At 46.3% G+C, this 25,047-nt stretch overlaps 1 protein-coding gene across 1 annotated transcript; it reads right to left on the bottom strand.

Annotated features, from left to right (window-relative positions):
• Positions 1–1,063: 1,063 nt before the first annotated feature.
• Positions 1,064–24,826, bottom strand: LOC135245512 (anoctamin-6-like). The gene is made up of 20 exons (XM_064318597.1): positions 24,113–24,826; positions 16,540–16,610; positions 16,070–16,198; positions 15,668–15,733; positions 14,271–14,549; positions 12,981–13,094; positions 12,017–12,132; positions 11,596–11,730; positions 9,988–10,093; positions 9,574–9,634; positions 9,162–9,307; positions 8,876–8,953; positions 7,566–7,791; positions 5,806–5,975; positions 5,462–5,559; positions 4,735–4,865; positions 3,476–3,681; positions 2,711–2,916; positions 1,894–1,999; positions 1,064–1,340 (listed from the first exon to the last, which is right to left on the bottom strand). The coding sequence occupies exons 1-20, from the start codon at positions 24,159–24,161 to the stop codon at positions 1,083–1,085; spliced, it is 2,751 nt and encodes a 916-aa protein (XP_064174667.1). The 5' UTR covers positions 24,162–24,826; the 3' UTR covers positions 1,064–1,082.
• Positions 24,827–25,047: the final 221 nt, after the last annotated feature.

A 25,047-nucleotide genomic window follows, 5' to 3' on the forward strand; every position in this document is an offset into this window, starting at 1 on the left:
ACTTAATACAAACAACCTTAATATATCTCTTCAAGGACCTGAGGCCACACTGTGTGTGAATAGGAGCGAAGTCAGTCCTGAAGGCATATGAAGAGACAACAGCGCAATATATATACCACAAAAACGGCCAAACTGGACCAACAATGACATGCCGTGACGGAACGCGACACAGCGCAACGCACGGCAATATTACGTAACTTCACAGGTTCATACCGTGGACAATCAAGAGGCTGCGAAAACAGAAAGCAGGTTTCAGCTGAGGTAATTATATGTCATCCTACGCTGCCTGGCCAAAAAAAAAAGTCGCCGTTTGATTTTGTTTTGGACGGTGCCCACTGTACAAGCCTCTGGAGGCAGTGTTATGATCTGGGGTTGCTTCAATTGGTCAGGTCTAGGCTCAGCAACGTTATGCGGCAATAAAATGTCAGCTGAGCACCTGAATGTACTGAATGACCAGGTTGTGCCATCAATGGATTTTTTCTTCCCTGACGGCACGGGCCGACAATGCCAAGATTCAATGCCGGGCTCAAATTGGGAAAGAGTGGTTCTGGGAGCGTGAGGAATAATTTTCACACATGAATTGGCCACCAGAGGCTTGACCTTTGAAACCCATTGAAAGTCTTTGGGATGTGCTGGAGAAGACTTTATGGAGTGGTTCGACTCTCCCGTCATCAATACAAGATCTCGGCCAAAAATGAATGCAATTCTGGACGGAAATAAATGTTGTGACGTTGCGTAAGGCTGTCGAAAAAAAAGGCCACGACGAACGCGCGCCGTAATCAAAGCTAAAGGGCGGTCCAACGAAATATCAGAGTGTGCAACTTTTTTTTGGCCAGGCAGTGTATTCTATAAGACCGCTTTCAGTTTGCAAGAATTAGCCCCCTACCCCCCGTCGCGTCCTAGCCAAAAGATGGACGGACGTTATTAAACTCCCAACCTGTTCCTAACACTGTCGCCCGAACCGTCACCCGAAACGCCGGGGTTCGAGCTATCCGCTAACGCCGCGGCGGTATGAGAACCGCCGCATTTTCCCTCTGCGGAATGAACCCCCTGCCCCCGCGTGGACGCCCCCACCCCCCGGGTTACAGGAAGTCTAGGTCCATGCCCGTGTCCGCCTCGTCCGCTTCGTCCGCCTTGTTCATGTCGTTCGCCATGCTCGCCACGTCCACCTCGTCCGTCACGTCCACGCGCTGGCGGATCATGTCCGCCACGGGCTTCACCAGCTTGAGGTGCAGGATCTGCTGCGTCAGGAACTTCTCCCGCTTGATCTGCTCCCGCACGGCCACGGGCACGTCGGGGATGGCGTAGGCCAGGATGAACTTGGTCAAGTACACGATGTGCTGGAGAGAGAACACATTTATTCACGTGAGGAAAGAACAGTTCCGCAATAAATTTTTTAAAAAAGGAAACTAGGCGTTTACCGGGCAAATATGTGGTAAGAATAGCACGCGGTACTCAGAGACACCTCTTCTATTACCCATGAGTTCGACTGACTCAAGTGATCTCGCAGTTATAAAGGTTGAGTCAGGCTATAGCATTGTGTAATTGCATACTTCCTAGGAAATGACACAATAATAACTTTCTGACAGAGGTGTTTCCAAGAAAGTATTAGCTAAATTTCTAGGAAGTGTACAATTAAACTCAGGCTGTAGTCATACTCGGTTCAACTGATTTCATAGAGGCCCTGTTTCTAAGTATTTCAGTTTTGGTTTTTAGTATTTACCTATTTTTTTTTTTACCTGTGGTAATTTACCCAATCATTTTTTAGGGGACTGTAAAAGGAAGCGTTCCAAAAAAAAAACAATATTTATGTAATATAGTTCTAATAAAGCACAAGTGATGATGGGCAGAAGTCTACTTGAAATATCTGTAACAGAAATGAGCGACGCTCACCTCCACGACGATAATGAAGGCCAGTTTAGCTGCGATCACGTGCCAGTAGTACACGCTGTGCTCGTACTGCCTCGGATGCCCTGGAGGGTGCCTGAAATCTCTGTACCTGTTGGGGGGCGGGGGATAATACAGTCAGTTCAGTTCACATCCATCATTATTTCCCACAATGCAGCGCATCCTCCCCTCCGCCCTGCCGCGGGTTGAGTCTGCCGATGTGGCGCCTTTAGTGAAACCCTTTAGGCCTCCCAGGGGCGACACAGCTCAGGAGGTAAGACCGATTGTCTGGCAGTCGGAGGGTTGCCGGTTCAAACCCCGCCCTGGGTGTGTTGAAGTGTCCTTGAGCAAGACACCTAACCCCTAACTGCTCTGGCGAATGAGAGGCATCAATTGTAAAGCGCTTTGGATAAAAGCGCTATATAAATGCAGTCCATTTACCATTTACCATGGTTCCGCTAGCTGCTTACTAGGCGGCACCTAGTGTTTCTCAACTTTCTCACAAATTTGTCATTTGGGAAAGCAAGTCAGGGAAGAGGCGCAAAACGCACAGGCAGCCCCCAGCTGCGCTCTGTTTTTTTAAAATAGTTCTGGCGGAGTTGGCGGCGTGGCATCTCGTCGTATGCACACTGACAGCATTAAGGTCCTTCAGCAATCTATTGGTTTTTCCCCCCCCCTATTGCCTCATTTTCCCAGACTGCAATGCCTGGTTTTTTTTTGCATTGTTGTTAAGAGAAATGCATTGTGGGCGACTGTAGTTTCGACTGTATTTTCGCTCGGTTCAGCATGAGAAACGTAATGACAATGTGATAACAAGGCCAACCTGCAGGTGGTGCCGTTCTGGAACCAGTAGGGTGCGTTAAGAGGCCTGCTATCATTCGAAAAGTCCTTGACGTCGAAGATGGAGAGGGTTTTGTTGATGTAGCCCTCCATGGTGTGCATCGCATCGGGGCCTCCGTCACTCACGGAGAACGACCAGTAGTACACCAGGCGCGGGATCATGTCCGACGTGAAGGCTATAATCATGGCCTGGGGAACAGGAGAGGGTTTCAAATGCGCTAAATTAGCGGGCTCAGCGCGGGCAAAGGACTGTTCACGTTATACTCGTTTTAACTGCGCGTTCTATCAGTTCCTCAAATCACCATATCGTTGCTGCACTGAGGGGGAAAATGGTGGCTGTGGTTGGATGTGATCAACTGGTATCGCTTCTGATCTATATTATGCTCATGAGTTTTCCAGCAGTTGTCACCTAATACATATTACATACCATAGCACACATCGCATAATTGAGTTTATTATATGAAATACATAATATAATGTTTTCCCTTTAACTGGCCTAATGTTTGTTTGCAGCCTTAGCTATCCTTATTTGATGATTTATAAATGGAGTCCTATTTTCAAAAATGCTTTCTTCTTGATGATGGTTGGTGTTCAAATCTAGAACTGTCTTCTAGTATCCTGCTCTATTAACAGCTTATACCCGCAATACTGTTTTCTGTAATCATATTACCTTATTCCAACTGATAGAATAGGTTAAGGTATCGTTGAATATCTAAAATAAAAATATTGGTAAAATATCTTGGCTTACATTCGTTACCACGGCGAAAATGGCGACCCCCCCTAAGATGGGCTGCCAGGCGCCGATGTCCTGGGCCTTTTCCGGAACCACCCGGCGGAACTGCGTGGTGATCTTCCAGGCATCGACGCGGATCTCAAAGAGGTTATTGAGTAGGGCCAGGAGGGGGGCCAAAGGGAACGACGCCACAAAGAGGGTGACAAACCCAAACTGGATCACTGGGAACAGATAGAAACCCAAACTGGATCACTGGGAACAGATATGAACCCAAACTGGATCACTGGGAACAGATAGAAACCCAAACTGGATCACTGGGAACAGATAGAAACCCAAACTGGATCACTGGGAACAGATATGAACCCAAACTGGATCACTGGAACCCGATGTAAACCCAAACTGGATCACTGGGAACAGATATAAACTCAAACTGGATCACTGGAACCCGATGTAAATCCAAACTGGATCACTGGGAACAGATATAAATCCAAACTGGATCACTGGATACTGATATAAACTCAAAGTGGATCACTATAACAAGGTGAAAAACAAACATCTCCTTACCATCGACCTTACTAACAAATCACTGAAGCATCCTGCCTTAAGCCACTTTTCCACCGCATGGTACCAGCTCAACTTGACTTGACTCTACTCACTTTTGGTACCAGGTACTTTGTTTTCCACTGCAGATAGTACCCCCCGCCAATGTAGCTGGTCATCATTGCGACCCCGCATGAAATTGCCGTGACGTCATCTTCAACGCGACACACAGGAACAATGGAGGATATCAAAAGGGATGGTGTTCTTGATTCTCGGTATGTGGCTGTTTGTCACAGCAAACAGTCAAATTTTGTTTCATAAGAGGCTGAAGGCAACAAGACAAAAGACTGCTGAAAAAAACAGGAGAGTTTGGGAAATCCTACATCAGAGCTCAGGCGACCAGACGACTCTGGTTGCTCAAAGGTGATGCAAGAGGGTAAGCTAACCTGGTAGCGGTGATGATTCTAGTGACGATTCTCTCTGGCTAATCAGTGGTCTGCAGTGTTTTCGCGTTACCTTTTGGTATCGCCTCAGCTCGCTTGAAACCTCGACAAAGGTGATACCAAAAAAGGTACCAGGTACTATTCACAACTTTTGCCCAATGGAAAAACAAAAAAAGTTGAGTAGAGTCGAGTGGAGTTGAACTGGAGCCATGAAAAAGCGACTTTACACATCTCTGTATGTTCATGAAGCATTCCGCTATGCGAGTGCACCCACAATGCACTGCGCCTTACCCATCTCCAGGTATTCGTAGAACAGGCCCAGCTTCCCCATGGGCTGCAGCTGGTAGTCCTGCTCCCATCGAGGAACGGACTTCTCAGACCTGCTGCTCGAGCAGTGGCGGGAGATCAGGTTCATCACCCACCTGATGCAGAAGAGACACCGCAACGCGTGAGCGATTTCCAGCGAGTCCTGCAGTTTCACTGCCAACACACAAAATGGCTGACGGGATTGAGAGTTAACTTGCTAGGACTACTGAAGGAAGAGGTGGCTACAACGATGGCCCTTTCCCATAGGAGGAGATGCTAAAACGGAACCCTGTCCTATAGGAGGACATTCCTAAAACGTAAACCTTTCTTTCTGTCTACAACATGGCACTTTCTATAACAGATTCCTAAAACCTAACCCGCTCTATAGGAGAAGATGCCTACAATATAACTCTTTATATAGGAGATGCCCAAAACAGAACCCTTTCTATAGGAGGAAATGCTTAAAACATAACTCTTTCTATAGAAGAAGATGCCTACTACATAACTATTTCTACAGGGGATTCTTCAAACATAACCCTTTCTATAGGAGATGCCTACAACGTGACTCTTTCTATAGGAGGAGATGCCTAAACAGAACCATTTCTATAGGAGGAGAAGCCTACAGCATAACTTTTTCTACAGGAGATTCCTACAACGGAACCCAGCGGGCAAGACCTACGGCGTGGGGCTTCCCGCAGGACGAGACACTTACGGCATCAGCACCTCCTGGATGTTGTTCCAGATGGCCTTGCCTCCCATGATGATGGTCAGCTGAGTGGTGAGCTCGATCAGGCAGCCACCCGGGTCACACTGCAGTCACAAGCAGAGGACGCGGTCACACTGCGGCCAATGAGAGAACTGCCACCCACATTAGACCTTTGATCCACACAGACGTCAATTACGTGCTACGCAACACAGGATAAATACTTATGTAATATTCATAAACCCTATAGACATTTAGATTCTGTATAGGTTTACTGTATGATGTCTTTGTGTATAAACACAGCAAACACAGCAGAAGAATTAAGAAACATTAGAGAGAGCAGTATACTTCACCTCCTCGTTCCTGTACATCCCCAGCCAGTACACTGGTTGTCCAGGGTAACCCACCACTTTGCCCTTGAAGAACGCGATGTAGAAGCAAGAGGAGTAGTAGTTCACAAACTGGAAGAGGAACATCTTCAGTGTCAGGCTGTTCTCATACTCCGTCTTTGTCCTTGGCAATTCTGCAATTTGAACAACGAAGAAAGAAGAAAATGCCACTGTTCAGACAGAACACTCAGACGAAAAAGAATATACAGTTTTTATTCCATTTGCGATTTAGCTTGCGGTCAAATCAGTGTCCTACAATTATAACCGCTCATATTTCAGGTTGACACACATTGGAGAGGGTGTGGTTTGTGTAGACTGCTGTAATCTATGTAGAGAGGGTGTGGTCAGTGTAGACTGCTGTAATAAAGGTAGAGTGGGTGTGGTCTGTGTACACTTCTGTAATCAATGTAGAGAGGGTGTGGTCTGTGTAGACTGCTGTAATCAATGTAGAGAGGGTGTGGTCTGTGTAGACTGCTGTAATCAATGTAGAGAGGGTGTGGTCTGTGTAGACTGCTGTAATCTATGTAGAGAGGGTGTGGTCAGTGTAGACTTCTGTAATAAATTAAGAATGTGTGTGGTCTGTGTAGACTGCTGTAATGAAGGTAGAGTGTGTGTGGTCAGTATAGACTGCTGTAATAAAGGTAGAGAGGGTGTGGTCTGTGTAGACTTCTGTAATCAATGTAGAGAGGGTGTGGTCTGTGTAGACTGCTGTAATCTATGTAGAGAGGGTGTGGTCAGTGTAGACTGCTGTAATAAAGGTAGAGTGGGTGTGGTCTGTGTATACTTCTGTAATCAATTTAGAGTGTGTGTGGTCAGTGTAGACTACTGTAATCAATGTAGAGAGGGTGTGGTCTGTGTAGACTGCTGTAATCTATGTAGAGAGGGTGTGGTCAGTGTAGACTGCTGTGATCTATGCAGAGAGGGTGTAGTCTGTGTAGACTGCTGTAATAAATGTAGAATGTGTGTGGTCTGTGTAGACTGCTGTAATGAAGGTAGAGAGGGTGTGGTCTGTGTAGACTGCTGTAATCTATGTAGAGAGGGTGTGGTCAGTGTAGACTGCTGTAATTATGTAGAATGTGTGTGGTCGTGTAGACTGCTGTAATGAAGGTAGAGTGGTGTGGTCTGTGTAGACTCTGTAATGAAGGTAGAGAGGGTGTGGTCAGTGTAGACTGCTGTAATAAATGTAGAATGTGTGTGGTCTGTGTAGACTGCTGTAATGAAGGTAGAGTGTGTGTGGTCTGTGTAGACTGCTGTAATGAAGGTAGAGTGTGTGTGGTCTGTGTAGACTGCTGTAATGAAGGTAGAGAGGGTGTGGTCAGTGTAGACTTCTGTAATAAATGAAGAATGTGTGTGGTCTGTGTAGACTGCTGTAATGAAGGTAGAGTGTGTGTGGTCAGTGTAGACTGCTGTAATAAATGTAGAATGTGTGTGGTCAGTGTAGACTGCTGTAATAAAGGTAGAGAGGGTGTGGTCAGTGTAGACTGCTGTAATAAATGTAGAATGTGTGTGGTCTGTGTAGACTGCTGTAATGAAGGTAGAGTGTGTGTGGTCAGTGTAGACTGCTGTAATAAATGTAGAATGTGTAGACTGCTGTAATGAAGGTAGAGTGTGTGTGGTCAGTGTAGACTGCTGTAATAAAGGTAGAGAGGGTGTGGTAAATGTAGACTGCTGTAATCAATGTAGAGTGGGTGGGTGCGGCCAAAGCAGGGCGGCGTTAGCCTCACCGAAGTCGGTGATCCAAATGGCGACCCTCTCGTACACGTAGTTGAGGATCATGATGACGACGAAGCTGATGAGGGAGGCGGTGACGGAGGTGGCCATCTGCGGGGTGACGTACTCCCGGAACGGCTCCAGCTCCTTCAGGTCCTGCCGCAGCTTCGCCGAGAAGGTGAAGAACACCGCCAGGCGGTACACGATCACGCCCACCACCGACGCCACGATCAGCAAGATCTGCAATGAAATGAATTGGTCTTGAGTACCAGCTGTGACCAGAGGAATTTAGAAACGCGCTGGCTGCTCGTTACTCATTACCAGTCACAGAAATGTAGATTTCACTTCATTTCACTCTGAGTTGGACCCTGTCTTACACCAGTTTCCATTTAGTGCTCAAAACTCAGCGGCGCAAAAATAAAAATCAGGCAAAGACATCTATGAAATGACAGGAATGGCTAAGAATGTGTGAGGCTGGACTGGGATTGGCTGTAGTTTGGAATGGCTTTCTTTGACAGGAGCTCGGGCATACACACCGGCAGAACAGTAAGCTACCGTAACACACAGCGGTCTGGCTACAGCAGCTACACAGCTAGCAAATCCCACGCAAAATCTGTGTTAAGACCGAATGGACTTTCCTGTACGTAGTGTTGAGGGCTGCAATATCTCGCTGCAGCAGACAAATTATTTGTGGTGTTTGGGCATACGGATAGCATTCAGCGAAGTTACATTACATCAGATGCTGACCATTCCCTTGCCCTACCCACATTCCAACTGTCCACTTCTGAAATTGACTTGGCTGCTTTTCTGCCTTGTTATTCTTATTCTGGGTGGCTTGGCTTCACCTTCAAAGTGTCTCCACATCTCTCCATCATTATATAATTACGATTGGCTATCACAGTTATGAATTCTCATACATGAAAATTGACTTTGGAAGGTTTAGCCTTGACTCATGGTATGCCGCTGCCAAAGGCTTCTGCACAACAATAGTTACAAATGGCATGCCTTCAGCTAAATGATGCTATGTTGTTTGTTTAATCCTGTATCAGTGAGCTGTCAAAGAGAAGCTATTGTATGCAAAACGAAAGGGCTCAGCTCCGTTTAAATGCTAACAAGAACACCTGCCAAACTGGCTAGTACAGCTGCTTTACATTTTACAGTTTCCCTCGAAGATCTACGTCTCTGTTGCAGGTGGTAGTATTTTTTTTTTTTAGCGTCTGTGAATTTCTGAATTTTGTGTATGGCTCGAGCAAGTTTATTAATCAGTACAGTTATTATTATTACTTAACCCAGAATGAGAGAGATAGTAAATTAGAAAGAGTACCCAGAATAAGACTGTTCCAATCCCCAAAGACACTCTGATGCACTTCCCACAGGCGGTGTAGGGAACCTTCTCTTCTGTCTAAAAACAAAGAGAGAAAGGGCCCGTCAGAATTTTCAGGAAGGTTTTCTGAAGCACTGGCTGATCCAGGTCGGTCCAGTTTGATTCAGTCGATGCCAGCTGAAATCTTTATGAGCTTTTCATCTTCATCTTTATGGCGGGGTAGCCGGCGTTTCATTTTTCGGCAGGGTGGATTCCGTTGCCATGGAAACGGGGCTAATCCCATTACCTGGGTGATGGGGTTGATGCGTGGGTGAACGCACTTCGCTTCGTACTCGGGGCGGGGCTGCTCTTCCTGTTCCAGGAACTCCACCGTGTCCCATTCGTACTCCAGCTCTGCCTGGTACCGCTTCCAGAACTCCAGGAACAACGTGACTGAGAACCAATCACAGCGCAGGACGCCACGTCAAATGACCATTTCTGACCAATCACGTCACAGGGGCACAACTCAACCTGTTTGACATTTAGATTCAGATTTTAGCTTTTAGATATGTTGGAAAGGGGAGATGTGGTTAAACAGTGATTCCCCCACCCCCCCCCCATCTCACACCATCCAGTGGCAGGCCTTTTATCCCCTGTCAATCAGAGACATTGCCACGGATTCCATAATATGAATATTAAGTTCAAGTAAATCCGCTCACCCCAGATTGACATAAATACTGCAAACACCAAGGTTCCATAATTGTCAAATATACAGAGTTTCTGTGGAGGACAAGAACAGGAAACACTATCATGCCATAGCAGACAAAAACTACAAACATCAACCTTTGCTGTAATTCTTTGTGTAATGCCTAGTAAATAAACAGCCAATGTGTTACTAACGTAAAAGGCTGTGATTCTGAATATTGATAGTGCCATTACTTTAACCATATATTTTATAAACTCATAATAAACTCTTAACTCAAGTGTTAATGCATCAACGAGAATTACCATTAACCTTATTGAACTTTAATAAGCCTGAATAAGTGCTTCGTAAGCTTTAATGGACCCTGAATGCCCTTTAATGAATGGTAATACGAGTAAATTGAGCCTTAATAAAGGTAATGAAGTCTCACTTTGGAGGTTTCACAGGTGCTGTTCAGCCGCCAGTAGGTGCACTCCTGGTCGCACTGCGGACACATCACGATTCTCCCCCCGATCTGATCGTCGCACACCTCCTTGCTTCAGAGGAAAACAAGCCTTCACTCGGGCGAACCCAATGAACTCTATGGTTGGGTGAGCCCAATGAACTCTATGGTTGGGCGAGCCCAATGAACTCTATGGTTGGGCGAGCCCATTGGACTCTGTGGTTGGGTGAGCCCAATGGACTCTATGGTTGGGTGAGCCCAATGAACTCTATGGTTGGACGAGCCCAATGAACTCCTACGGTTGGGCGAGCCCAATGAACTCTATGATTGGACGAGCCCAATGGACTCTATAATTGGGCGAGCCCAATGAACTCTATGGTTGGGCGAGCCCAATGAACTCTATGGTTGGGCGAGCCCAATGAACTCTATGGTTGGGTGAGCCCAATGAACTCTATGATTGGGAGAGCCCAATGGACTCTATGATTGGGCGAGCCCAATGGACTCTATGATTGGGCAAGCCGGGCGCCGCCCTAACCTGCGCAAGGCTATCCCCGGAAGCGTCGTCATGTGACCCGAATAAGAGTCCAATTCGTCATTGAAACTTCTGATGGGTTTCTTACGTGTGAATTGTGAGATATGAGCTTTGCTTCACACTGGTAAAATGCCCATTTAGAACACTGTGTGTTTATACAGCTGAAGACCTGCATGGGCAAGTTGGCATTTTTAGTGTTGCAGAGCTTGAATACAACTCCAAGGCTACGTTCACATCACAGGCTGAAGTGGCCCAAGTCCGATTTTTTTTCCCCCCCCTGCATGTGACAAGGAACTGATTTTGTCTGTTGGAGGAACTGTGGAGAGCAGCACACCTTTAAGCACCTGGGCTGGTTAGCTAACGCAGCCGGGGTGCGTGTGCTCTCTCCACCAGCCGGCGCAGCCGAGACCAGACGCCACATGTGCCCGTGCGTGCTCTTTCCAGGCCCAGGTCTGTTGTACACTTACATCAGATACGGGTCAATCACAAAAATGAATGTGATCAGTCGATGCAAAAAAAGCTCCAGGCAAAGAATTGTAATTGCGCATTAAGGCCTACCAGACAGAGTGGGATTCGGTGGGAGAAATCTTGTGCAGCACTTTACCTTCTTTATAAACCGGTTATTTTGAGTATTGTGTCTATCTGAGCTCAGAAATTGTACTTGACAGAACTTGATTTCAAGTCTCTGGGAAAGGACCAAAATTTGAATGTCTCTTGGCAGTATACATTTATAAACCCTCACTGAAATTTTACATTTCTCAAACCAGTATCGTGGCCAAGCGTGACGCAAACCCACGTAGGCTAAACAGACAGGTGTGTCAGGTCTGCAGTGTGCTATGTTTTTTTATTGTGTGTGTGTGTGTGTGTGTGTGTGTGTGTGTGTGAAGTGTACACGCTTTCTCGCACACATTATTTTTACCTGGAAATGCCCTGATGTCCCGCCATTAAATGACTGCGCATTAACACAAAGACTAGGGAAAGGCAACGCTAGTTTTACCTTTGCCCTCTCCTGTACTTCCAAACTGATGCAAGTACCCCCCCTCCATCTTTGCCCTCTCCTGTACCTCCAGGTGCTGGTGTGCTGTGTCTTGTATCCATAGATGAAGCAGCCCAGGCCCACCACTGCCGCGAAGGCCAGCATCGCTGTGTAGAAGCCCAACCAGGCGAAGTAGATGCCGACCTTCTCTCCGTAGTACTTCCTGTGTAAGAATGCCTTTATTCTTGAGCTCTATCTCTCCGTAGTACTTCCTGTGTAAGAATGCCTTTCTTCATGAGCTCTATCTCTCCGTAGTACTTCCTGTGTACGAATGCCTTTATTCATGAGCTCTATCTCTCTGTATGTTCACATGTCCGTTCACTTAAAAGTAGTCCCGGGGATTACCTTTTATTTATTAAATGGGGCATTTAAAATGGGGAAAACTGACAGCTACCAAAAGGGTCATTTAGTTTATTGACCTAATAGGAGTTGAGAGCTTTTCACGTTACCTTATCAAGTCCAATGGCTGCATTTTATAGAAGCTCTTTGGGTGACCCCACTCCTTATAAAGGAGATATCTCTCGTTGGGACAGTCTTCATCTGCCGACTTCACGTTGAATCTGCACTGTTAATTACACACAAGACATCCTTTCAGTCACAAAAACCAAACACTAAAAATCGATAAATACATTGGAAACACTGACCCACTGGCCGTCTTTGCTTTATGTTCCCATTTATTTATAGTGACTTTTAAATCTTCTGAAGAAACAAGATTGTGAAGTTTTATTTCTTTTTGTAGTATGCTCCATACATATGAAGATACATCCATACATTAAGGCTTTCCTGCTGTCCTCAATTCAAGCTTTTAGGAAGGCAAAAGGAAAAGTCTGATAAACATATCTGCAGATGCATTCAGCACCCCATGTGAGCATGCTCAGAAGAGCTTTCAGCAGTCTGAGTGAGCATGCTCAGTAGTGCTATCAGCAGTCTGAGTGAGCATGCTCAATAGTGCTATCAGCAGCCCGTGTGAGCATGCTCAGTAGTGCTATCAGCAGTCTGTGTGAGCATGCTCAGTAGTGCTATCAGCAGTCTGAGTGAGCATGCTCAGTAGTGCTATCAGCAGCCCGTGTGAGCATGCTCAGTAGTGCTATCAGCAGTCTGTGTGAGCATGCTCAGTAGTGCTATCAGCAGTCTGAGTGAGCATGCTCAGTAGTGCTATCAGCAGCCCGTGTGAGCATGCTCAGTGATGCCAGCAGCAGTTTGAGTGAGCATGCTCAGTAGTGCTATCAGCAGCCCGTGTGAGCATGCTCAGTAGTGCTATCAGCAGTCTGTGTGAGCATGCTCAGTAGTGCTATCAGCAGCCTGTGTGAGCATGCTCAGTAGTGCTATCAGCAGCCTGTGTGAGCATGCTCAGTGATGCTATCAGCAGCCTGTGTGAGCATGCTCAGTGATGCCTTCAGGAAATCCACTCACATCATGCAGAGGGTAGGCCGCCTTGTATACGCCTCCATCCAGCAGCTTGCTGATGCCAAATTTCTTCACTGGTCCCCTCACCTCATATGCGGCCCGGCTAAGAATGTAATAAGCCTGTCAAGACACAAACCGAAAGTCAGTACTGAATGCATGTTCAAACACAAACGACACGGTAATGCTGTTTAAGTGCAAACAAAACATGCACTCTGGCCGTGTCCAGACACATCCCAATGTTAACAGACTGACTGTCCGAACACCAACTACACCTCAGTCAGTGCCCTCACTATGGATAGTTCTTTGGGATGAATGTCTGACAAGTGTTCCTGGTGTGTGCTACTGTTTTTCCAAATTAACCTCCAACCCCCACAGGCAGATTGCTTTTTGGCTGTGTTAACTTCATTTAATGAAATTCTAGGTAAACTTGTTCCCTGTATTTACATACATTTCGTAGAGAATGCCTGTGCATCCATAAAAATGAAACACAAGTTCAGGGCGTGTTTCGAACAGGGAATGAAGTGGCAGCTTGTGAAATTCAAATAGTGGAGGCTGAAATGATCAGTGTTTGGTTTGCTTGATTAAAAATGTATCAACTTTGAAAATAACTTGTGTCCACCAGCAGGTAACTTCCTTTTGTCGATTTTAATGTCAAATAATGAAAATGAGACAAATTATATTTAGTGAAATCAATTTATTAACCATAAATTAAGACAACAACTTACTTGAAGCAGTAAATTGCCCATTACATCACAAACTTTGAACCTGAGGTGCAATAAAGTCTCCGGACATGCCTGCTAAACATGTAGCGTAGCTCTACCTTTATAGACAAACTCACCGAGACTGAGATTACAGACAGCTTCACCACAGACAGACTGAGATTACAGACAGCTTCAGAACAGACAGACTAAGATTACAGACAGCTTCAGAACAGACAGACTGAGATTATAGATGGATTCCGAGCAGACAGACTGAGGTTACAGACAGCTTCACCACAGACAGACTGAGATTACAGACAGCTTCACCACAGACAGAGATTACAGACAGCTTCAGAACAGACAGACTGAGATTACAGACGGATTCAGAGCAGACAGACAGAGATTACAGACAGCTTCAGAACAGACAAACTGAGATTACAGACAGCTTCACCACAGACAGACAGAGATTACAGACAGCTTCAGAACAGACAAACTGAGATTACAGACGGATTCAGAACAGACAGACTGAGATTACAGACAGCTTCAGAACAGACAAACTGAGATTACAGACAGCTTCAGAACAGACAGACTGACTCACCATCCTGCCTCTCATGGCCGGAGTGAAGAACTGGTCCTGGTCCTTGATGTGGAAGTGCTCCATACGGTCCTTAGCGAAGGGGGCAGTGAAGTACTCGGTCTCGTCCTTGATCAGGTCCTGGCTGGGGTAGAAGTACTTGGTGAACCAGTTGAAGGTCGAGGATTTGGAGGCCAGGTCGTTGGCCTGGATGGGCAGCTTGATGTGCAGAACCTCTGCATAGGTACACAACACGTCCCACGGCATGTGCACCTTCACAAACAGAGTCTTGTTGTCCACAACCTACAAGAGACCAGAGATTCAGTATTACGCAACCTACAAGACCAGAGACTCAGTATTACACAACCTAAAGGAAACAGCAGACTAATGACTACACATCACCTCTAAGAGATCCCACAGACTCACCACAGCAAAACCCTCAAGAGACTAAAGAGTCACCAATAATCAACTAACAGGAGATACCAGAGACTAATCAGCACTCAGCCGACAGGAGATACCAGAGACTAATCACCACTCAGCCTACAGGAGATACCAGAGACTAATCACTACTCAGCCGACAGGAGATACCAGAGACTATTCACTACTCAGCCGACAGGAGATACCAGAGACTAATCACCACTCAGCCGACAGGAGATACCAGAGACTAATCACCACTCAGCCGACAGGAGATACCAGAGACTAATCACCACTCAGCCGACAGGAGATACCAGAGACTAATCACCACTCAGCCGACAGGAGATACCAGAGACTAATCACCACTCAGCCGACAGGAGATACCAGAGACTATTCACTACTCAGCCGACAGGAGATACCAGAAATCCATCAGTGAACCTGCAGTAGAGAGTCCATTTTGATCACTGCTACACAACCTACAGGAAATACCACATTCTGATTATAATTTTCCACACACTAGCACAGAACTTGTCCACTGCAGTCCCTGAAAAGTAGGGCTCTAAGTAGGACCACCGTTTTCACCAGTTTCATCTATTTTCTCTCAATCTGGAACGCCCGATCTGTGCACGTTCACACTCATCACTGCAACCTTCGCCGCCGAGCCGGGAGAGGGAACAGGCGCACGCGCACGCCCTCCTCCGAAACGCTCGCCGCCGAGCCGCCTCGTCCTTCCTCTCCGCGTCCTTCCCCTCCGTCCTTCCCGTCCTTCCCCTCCCCTCTGGTAGAGCGGCGGAGCCCGCGCAGAAGACACCGAGTCGGGTCCCTCCCTCGTTAAGAGACACCGCGGCCAGGTGTGCGCCGCCCTACCGTACCGCGTAGCGACCCGGGACTGGCCGCAGGGAGGCGTAACTCCGCTGAGCAACCGTAGCCGAGCGCGTCCTGCGTGCGGATCGGCCCTCCGGCTGGTCAGGCGGACGTGGGGACACCGAGCTTCAGTTTGCTCTTACCGACGGTACTGCTTCCAGCTCCAGGCCCATCCTCATCAGACTGTCTTCGAAATACTGCCTCCGTCTCTGTGGGGAACGCAGGCACAGCCACGGTCACGCTCATTTCACAGTCTCAGATTGCAGTTCATTGGACAAAGAAAATGACTTGCGTGTGCGTGTGACGTCAAACAGTGCGCGATTTAGAAGATGCAAACGTACGCTTTCTGCACATCAGAAACCGATCCTCTTTTGTGCGCGAGCGTGAGGTTTTCTAACGATCTCCGATTGGGCGCTGCGCGCACCCCGCGAAGGTCCGATTGGTCGCTTTGTGCACCCCGCAAAGCTCCGATTGGGCGTTAAGAGCGGTCGCCGTAACGACGGCCGTCGGCCATTCGCATCAGGGGCGCAGAGACGCGGGCTTACTTTCCGTCGCTGGTACACGTGCCGTTTCTCGTACTCCTTCTTGTCCTCGTCTTCGTACACCAGGACGAAGTCGATCCTCCTCTTCCCGTCGTTGAAAAACAGGGAGTCCGTCCGGCCGTCGAACTCCACCTGCGGGGGGGGGGGCGGCAAACACAAGAAACGTCTCGCGGTCGACCTTCGACCCCCCGCTCCTTGCCCGCAACGCTCTGACCGGGCAGATGACGGCGAAGACAAAGCAGGGGTGGACGTCAAACGCTTCAAGGCGCTAAAAGCTAAAACAGGGGGAACCCATTTTGTAACATGGACACTATGAGGGACCGATCAGTATCAGTGCATTAGCGATTCCTCATAGAGAGCGTGTTAATAATGGCGGGATCCTTCATTTTTTGCACGTTCTCTGTGACGACGCCCCGCCCATCGCTGAGGTGTGGGGGGGTGCTGTGATGTCATTCTCGAGTACCCGGGCTCACCTGCGGCGCGGTGACCGCCTCCGCCCCCTCCTCTACGGCCCGATAGGTCGGCAGTAATTCCTCAGAGTAGACTAAAGGGGAAACAGAGAGAACCGCTGGATCAGACCGAGACCGTTGACCTTCAGGACCAGTGGTCTCCAAACCCTGGTCCCGGAGACCCGCAAGCTCTGCTGCTTTTTTGTTTTTTTTTACACTTCAAAACCAGCGCCCAATTGTGACCCAAGTCACCAGGCGGGGTGAGTAAATCATTGATTCATTAAGTGCAGAGCGACCGCCAAATCCAGCAGACCCTGAAGCTCTCCAGGACAAGGGGTTGAAGACCACTGCTTTTTAGGCCGTGAACCCACAACATTAACAGTACATTCCAGGAACAGTCCTGTTTGTAGCGTTCAGTCCCACAAAGTACTGAGAGCCACTAACACAACAGGCAGAGAAAAACAGTTGGGTGACAGGGGGGAAAAATGACTGTTGACACATCCTGGACATTCTGACATTTATTGACTCAACCACTCAACTGCAGGTTATCCAGTAAAATATCACATTAGCCTGTAGCCATATATTACTGGTTTACATGGACTCGTTGGCTATGAGTTAGCGCTGTCTGAGCTGCTTTGTCACCGCTGTGTTTGTCTGCGTGTGTTTTGCCGGCGGGCCGAAAATATTTCCTTTGGGACATTGCTGTGGAAACTTCGCCCCTTTTTTTTCCCTGAGGCCGCAGAGCATGTTGGGAAGCTTACTGGAAGTCGGACGCCGTTTGGGCGACGCTTCCTAGTGTGCCTCAGCGAGTCGCCAGCCAAGGGCGGGCCCGCCTAACGCACTAGTGAAGCCAAAGCGCTCGAACAGCAGCTCCCCCCCCCGCATTTAACATTCGGGGCACAGCAAAGCCCCCCCTCTGCGAGCCTCACGCTGACAGACCAAGCTTTTTCGGGACCGGCAGAGCGCTCGAAAAAAAGTGGCTTTTCACCGGGCCGGAGTGAACCCCCCCCAGTCCCGCTGCCGCGCGCGACTTAGCCCTTTCCGCTAATCCCGTCAGATTACAACAACAAAGGCAAACAAACAGACAGACGAAACAGACAAAACATGGGGGATTCAACAAACAGAGGTGCGTTTCACAACTTTGAGACCAGACCCCGTGTGTCAAATACGTTTTTTTGTTTTGGATTCAAATACTTTTCTACGCTTTACGGATCTCGTCCGGTGTACTGGAACCAATGAAATACAACTCAAAAAGTGCAAAAACCCCGCCTACGGGTCATTTTTAGCAGGCTCAATTACACCAGACGAGATCAACGGAGCACAGAAAAAGTACTTGAATCCAAAACAAATACGCATTTTTTACCAAGGTCTGTTTGAGACACAGAAAGACATAATCAATGTCTTTGTCTCCTTGCCACTCTAGCATTGCCGTGCCCTCCTGCATGGTAGCCCGAGCCTTCATGCACGCAAGTCTACCATAATGCTGCTGCAATGCTTTTTCAAACTCAACCAGCTACGTGCCGTCTGTGACAGTCTCGCTTCACACGCTCCACATCGTGCGGTAAATGTGCTTTGCATGTTCGTTACACGCAAGGGCCTTGTGGGCAGGGGCTGTCATTCCTGAGTGAGCTCGTCATTCCACAAAACCCAGCACACCTGCAAACACGCACGCAGGCATTCTTAAAGGCAACACACAAACATCCATGAGTACACATATAAACACACACACACACACACACACACACACATATACATATACATATTCATACACATGCGCACACACACACACACACCTGCAAACACGCACGCAGGCATTCTTAAAGGCAACACACAAACATCCATGAGTATACATATAAACACACACACACACATATACATATTTATACACATGCGCACACACACATACATATACATATTCATACACATGCGCACACACACACACCTGCAAACACGCAGGCAGGTATTCTTAAAGGCAACACACAAACATCCATGAGCATACATATAAACACACACACACACACACACATACATATACATATTCATATTCATACACATGCGCGCACACACACACACACATACATATAAATATTCATACATATGCGCACACACACACACCTGCAAACACGCAGGCAGGTATTCTTAAAGGCAACACACAAACATCCATGAGTATACATATAAACACACACACACACACACACACACACACATATACATATACATATTCATACACATGCGCACACACACACACACACCTGCAAACACGCACGCAGGCATTCTTAAAGGCAACACACAAACATCCATGAGTATACATATAAACACACACACACACACACATACATATACATACACATGCGCGCGCACACACACACCTGCAAACACGCACGCAGGCATTCTTAAAGGCAACACACAAACATCCATGAGCATACATATAAACACACACACACACACACATACATATACATATTCATACATATGCGCACACACACACACCTGCAAACACGCACGCAGGCACTCTTAAAGGCAACACACAAACATCCATGAGTATACATATAAACACACACACACACACACACATACACACATATACATATTCATACACATGCGCACACACACACACACACACCTGCAAACACGCACGCAGGCATTCTTAAAGGCAACACACAAACATCCATGAGTATACATATAAACACACACACACACACACACATATACATACACATGCGCACACACACATACATATACATTTCATACACATGCGCACACACACATACATATACATATTCATACACATGCGCACACACACACACACCTGCAAACACGCACGCAGCATCTTAAGGCACACACAACATCCATGAGCATACATATAACACACACACCACACACACCAACATCTCTATACATATTCATACACTGCGCACACCACCACACCACACACATCATATACATATTCTACACATGGCACACACACACACAACACTGCAAACACACAGGCAGTATTCTTAAGGCAACACCAACATCCATGGTATACATATAAACACACACACACACACACACACACACATACATATACATACACATGCGCACACACACACACACACCTGCAAACACGCACGCAGGCATTCTTAAAGGCAACACACAAACATCCATGAGTATACATATAAACACACACACACACACACACACATACATATACATATTCATACACATGCGCACACGCACACACACACATACATATACATATTCATACACATGCGCACACACACACACCTGCAAACACACAGGCAGGTATTCTTAAAGGCAACACACAAACATCCATGAGTATACATGTAAACACACACACACACATACATATACATATTCATACACATGCGCGCACACACACACACACACACCTGCAAACACACAGGCAGGTATTCTTAAAGGCAACACACAAACATCCATGAGTATACATATAAACACACACACACACACACATACATATACATACACATGCGCGCGCACACACACACCTGCAAACACGCACGCAGGCATTCTTAAAGGCAACACACAAACATCCATGAGCATACATATAAACACACACACACACACATACATATACATATTCATACATATGCGCACACACACACACCTGCAAACACACAGGCAGGTATTCTTAAAGGCAACACACAAACATCCATGAGTATACATATAAACACACACACACACACACACACATACATATACATATTCATACACATGCGCACACACACACACACACACACCTGCAAACACACAGGCAGGTATTCTTAAAGGCAACACACAAACATCCATGAGTATACATATAAACACACACACACACACACACACATACATATACATATTCATACACATGCGCACACACACACACACACATCTGCAAACACACGGCAGGCATTCTTAAAAGCTACACACTCGCATCCATGAGCACACGCACACACACACACACACACATACATATACATATTCATACATATGCGCACACACACACACCTGCAAACACACAGGCAGGTATTCTTAAAGGCAACACACAAACATCCATGAGTATACATATAAACACACACACACACACACACACATACATATACATATTCATACACATGCGCACACACACACACCTGCAAACACACAGGCAGGTATTCTTAAAGGCAACACACAAACATCCATGAGTATACATATAAACACACACACACACACACACACACATACATATACATATTCATACACATGCGCACACACACACACACACCTGCAAACACACAGGCAGGCATTCTTAAAAGCTACACACTCGCATCCATGAGCACACGCACACACACGCAAATGCACGAGCACATACTTATATACACATCCACAAGCACACGCAAGCACGTGCACACGCACACCCACCAACACGCAAGCGTTCTGCTGGCCGGCCCCTCTGCCCAGTCGGATTCTCCCGCTGAGGCAAAACTCATGGCCCTCAGCCAATGGATTTATTGCTTGTTGCTTCTCAAGAGGTGACATCGCATTCCTTAGGAAGTTCACCTGCTAACTCGCGTCTATGAACTCCGCTATCGATTCAGTGGCTTCTGCTTCTGCTACACCTCATATCCTCATATCGTGGTACCATTCTATGTACAATTCAAACAGCCCCTTCCATTCATTCAACCTCAGAAAAAGACACAGGATATTGGCTATTCACATGCAAAAGACTGGCTATTCACATGCACAGTCAGTCATGAGAACAGAACAAAAGTACTAGTGTTAAATCAACTCTAACAGCATTACATCAACTTTAACACTATTAAGAGTTAAAAGTACTCTATCAGAGTGCATTGTACACTAAAGTTTTTCCATGAGCTAACAGTAAAAATTTGCAGTTTGCGCAAAATAAACAACATCCGTATTGTGCACAGCGCACCAAGTGCAGCGCTCATTCATTCATGGAAAACTTCATTTTGAGGTTGTTTTCCTGTTGTCAGAATTCTCTGAGGCATTGAGATAATGCACTGTTCGCACAACAAGACATGCGGCAGCCTCACTCAACTAAAAAGGTCCTTCTGGTTAGCGGTGCTAATTGCACACTTATTAAAACTCCTGTTGTCCCAGGTGGAGACTTCGCTCTCTCTAATGGATGTATAGCCTACTGGCACGCTGACACCACTAAAGCTGGTATACAGCTCCAAAACCACGGGCTGAAAGCTATTGTAAACTGAAAAAAACTGACATTGATCCGACTAAAAACAACTGAGGTATTAATTCACGAGTATTTTAAGTCGATATACGCTTGATTTCATCCAAATAAAAAGCAATAGAGCCTCAAATTAAAAATAATAACAATTTTTTAAAAGTCTAGGCAAATAAACCAAAAATGGCAACTGCTGGAAGGACAAGAAATGCACTGGATGAGTACAGCTTTTCCAGACTTTCTTCAGCGTACGCAGGCGGAATTTAAAATGGCTGTTTCTTTAAAACGATGCACTTTGCGCCCCTCGCCTTGCCCATGTGTGTCCCTCATTTAAATCCGAGTGAGTTCCGTGGCCATTTTATTAAAACTCTCAACTCGCTCTAAAATAACAATAACATATGAAACCAAGCCGGCCGCCAGTCACAGGAAGAGCTACCCGGACGGAAACCGAAATGTCGCGAGCTGTTTGCCGGCGAGGGCGCGGTCGCGCCACGGTCCATAAGACCGTGCGCGCGTTCTCCTCTTAATCCGACAGCAAAATCTGTCTATGCGCCGCACCTCTCTGCGTGATACGAGACTCGGATTTTGAAGATAGGAAGGCAGCGTGAAAACAAAATGGTTGCCTTAGGGGAAAAAAAATGAAATTCAGACCTTCTGCGCTCTCAGAAAAAAATGGGTTCCAAAAGGCTCCTCTGTGTCTCCATAGAGGAACCCTGCCTAATTCAAGGGTTCTTTGTTGGGCAGAATGGTTCAATGTTGGGAGCTTCCACACATTTCACATCTACCATAGAGGGGTACATGGGGTTACATGAAGAACTAGGGTTCCCTGTGGAGACCAGTCAAAAACAAAACCCTTGTTCCAAGAGTGTAGAAAGTAGAACAAACAAGAAGACAAGAATATCAGTGGGATAGAACATGCTGCGGCTGAATAATGGCCTTTTGGGACTCCGGTGTGATTTTGCAGTCCATCAGTGGATCGATTTAAATGTAACCGAAGCAGTTTTTTACCACAGGGCACGTGACATGTAGTATGCAAACTGATCTGACTGTGTTGAATGCCCTTATTTGTATCTGGGATATTCAGTACTTGTCGCATGCATATCTGCTTCCGATGTAATATCTGTTCCTAATAATTAGTCAGGACTATTTCATTTACTAAGGGGGCCCAAAAACTGCGCCCCTGGTGAGGCCGCACACAGTGAAATGTCCGGTGTTCATTCAACTCTAACGGGGCTAATTCAACACATTCCAGAGTGGGACCAAATGTTATCTGTTTTGAGTTTAATTAACACTGTTAAGAGTTGAATTAACACTGGTTATTTTACTGTGCAGGTCTAGCGTGGGAATCCCCTGCAGTGAAGCCTACCGAATGTAACCAGGTATTAACATTAAAATCAATGTTCAGTGAGAACTGCTTTGGCACCTCGTTAGATGTGCTTACAGACTCGTGAATTTTTAGGTGAACCTATTTTTGCTAATAATGAAGACAGAGACAGCGCAAAACCAGTGTATTGTGATAGGCTGTAAGATGTCACCGGGACACCCCACGGTTGGAGGAACTGCCTGTGCCTGGCGGATTTGCGCTTTTGCGCATAATGACGTTAATACTTTAATCGGAAAAGACAGCACGTACAGTAAAGACTAAAATATGAATGGGGGGATTCACCATTAAAGTTACGCATGCATTCACTAATGTCCCACAAGTTTCACAAACGTGGTCGAACACTTGGTTGAGCAGACGGTTCAAGTGTGAATTTCGGCGTAGGCCATTAGTTTTCTCATTTTGCATACCCATTTCAGTTTTTAGCGCAGGCTGTTGATCTAGTGATCAAGTAAAGGCAATTTACGTAGGCTCATTTAAAAGTAAAAACCTAAGGCCTGTTGAGTTAAAGAACAGTGTAGTTGTTTTGTGAGTGAAACTGCCATCGTCTGCCTGGTTTCCAGGACTTGTTTTGCGTGGCTCTGAATAACACGTTTATTTTAAGGTATCGCAACCAAGTCGCACGTATGTTTCCACTGGATTTATCAGATTGACACTTGGGTTTATAGATTACGTTTTGACTTTACAGTAATTGGCGACGCCTTAAAAGAAACGGCGACTGTCTTAACGTGTTCGAAGTAGATAGTTACGAAGTAACGGTGTAGGCTACAGTGGCGCATTCTCAAAATGAAAGATACGACAAAGAAACTAGTTCAAATACTAACGTTATAGTTGCGAAGTAGTTATTACGGAATCATTACGCAGTGAGTGGAAGGAAATGGAAGAACGAGAAGTTCGATTATTGTGGTTTTGACTCCGTGTGTTTGCAGATTTCTAAGACACGACAGTTCCCGAATTCTTTCTAGCTCCGACGCCCTGTTGCACAACGACTTGTAAAGATGGAACCTGAGCAGAAAAACAGAAGTCTAACTCACCGAAATCTTTAGTCGCTTCCATCTCAAACTCATTCTCATCGTCACTCATTTTTCTTCCCGTCTTCTTCTTCCTTGGCTTTGCACTTTTTATTAGTTTGTTTGGAAGGGGGGTCACAGAATAAGAACGCAGGGTTCTGAATATGAATCCCAATTAGTCCAGTCTGTAAAACACAGAGATACCCATGCGAAATGACATGTATAAATTCTATAGAACCCTAGATAGTGCAGATTAGACAGGAAATGTGAGATTCGTTGTGTTGAAGGGTGTTGGTCCCAGCCGCGGAGGAGACTCGCACATGTGCCCGCCTTTTGACGACGAGAAATGTGATACCAGCTTCCGGATGGCAATAGACCTACACGACTTTGGAAGTCATATGTTTTTGGGGGCATCAAATCTATTCGCGATGCGCCCAAAACTGTAAACACTCTACAGAACTCGTTTTCAACATAGGATAACAAATCCCCTTAATTCACGCATAAGAACTAAAAATCATCTTTTCTGTATCTTTACAAGAAATAAAATGTACGAGGCTAATACGATGGTTAGAAAGAACAAGTTAAAACTTGGGCCTCATTGCCTCACACTAAGCGGATGACTAAACGTCAGCTGAGTTCATTGTCGAAACCTGTAGGCTATGCATTATATGTATATCTTTCGGGATAAGAGCGTCTGCGCTGCGTACTGTGATATTAATGTAATAGAAACTTGCCAACCCCGCGCACACCACATAAAACCTTGAAGCAGATGGGCTACAGCAGCAGAAGACCACACCGGGTGCCACTCCTGTCACCTAATGAAGTGGCCGGTGAGTGTATATATAGGTTTAATTCAGGCTACAGTGTTGCAAGAAAATGTTTGAAACACAAGATTTAGAGACTGCCTAGTGAGAAATGGTCTTAGTCGGGACTTCCCCTTCAACCCTCGTGTTATCTTC

This window comes from Anguilla rostrata, chromosome 19 (genome assembly GCF_018555375.3).
Source record: "Anguilla rostrata isolate EN2019 chromosome 19, ASM1855537v3, whole genome shotgun sequence".
Taxonomy (NCBI): domain Eukaryota; kingdom Metazoa; phylum Chordata; class Actinopteri; order Anguilliformes; family Anguillidae; genus Anguilla; species Anguilla rostrata.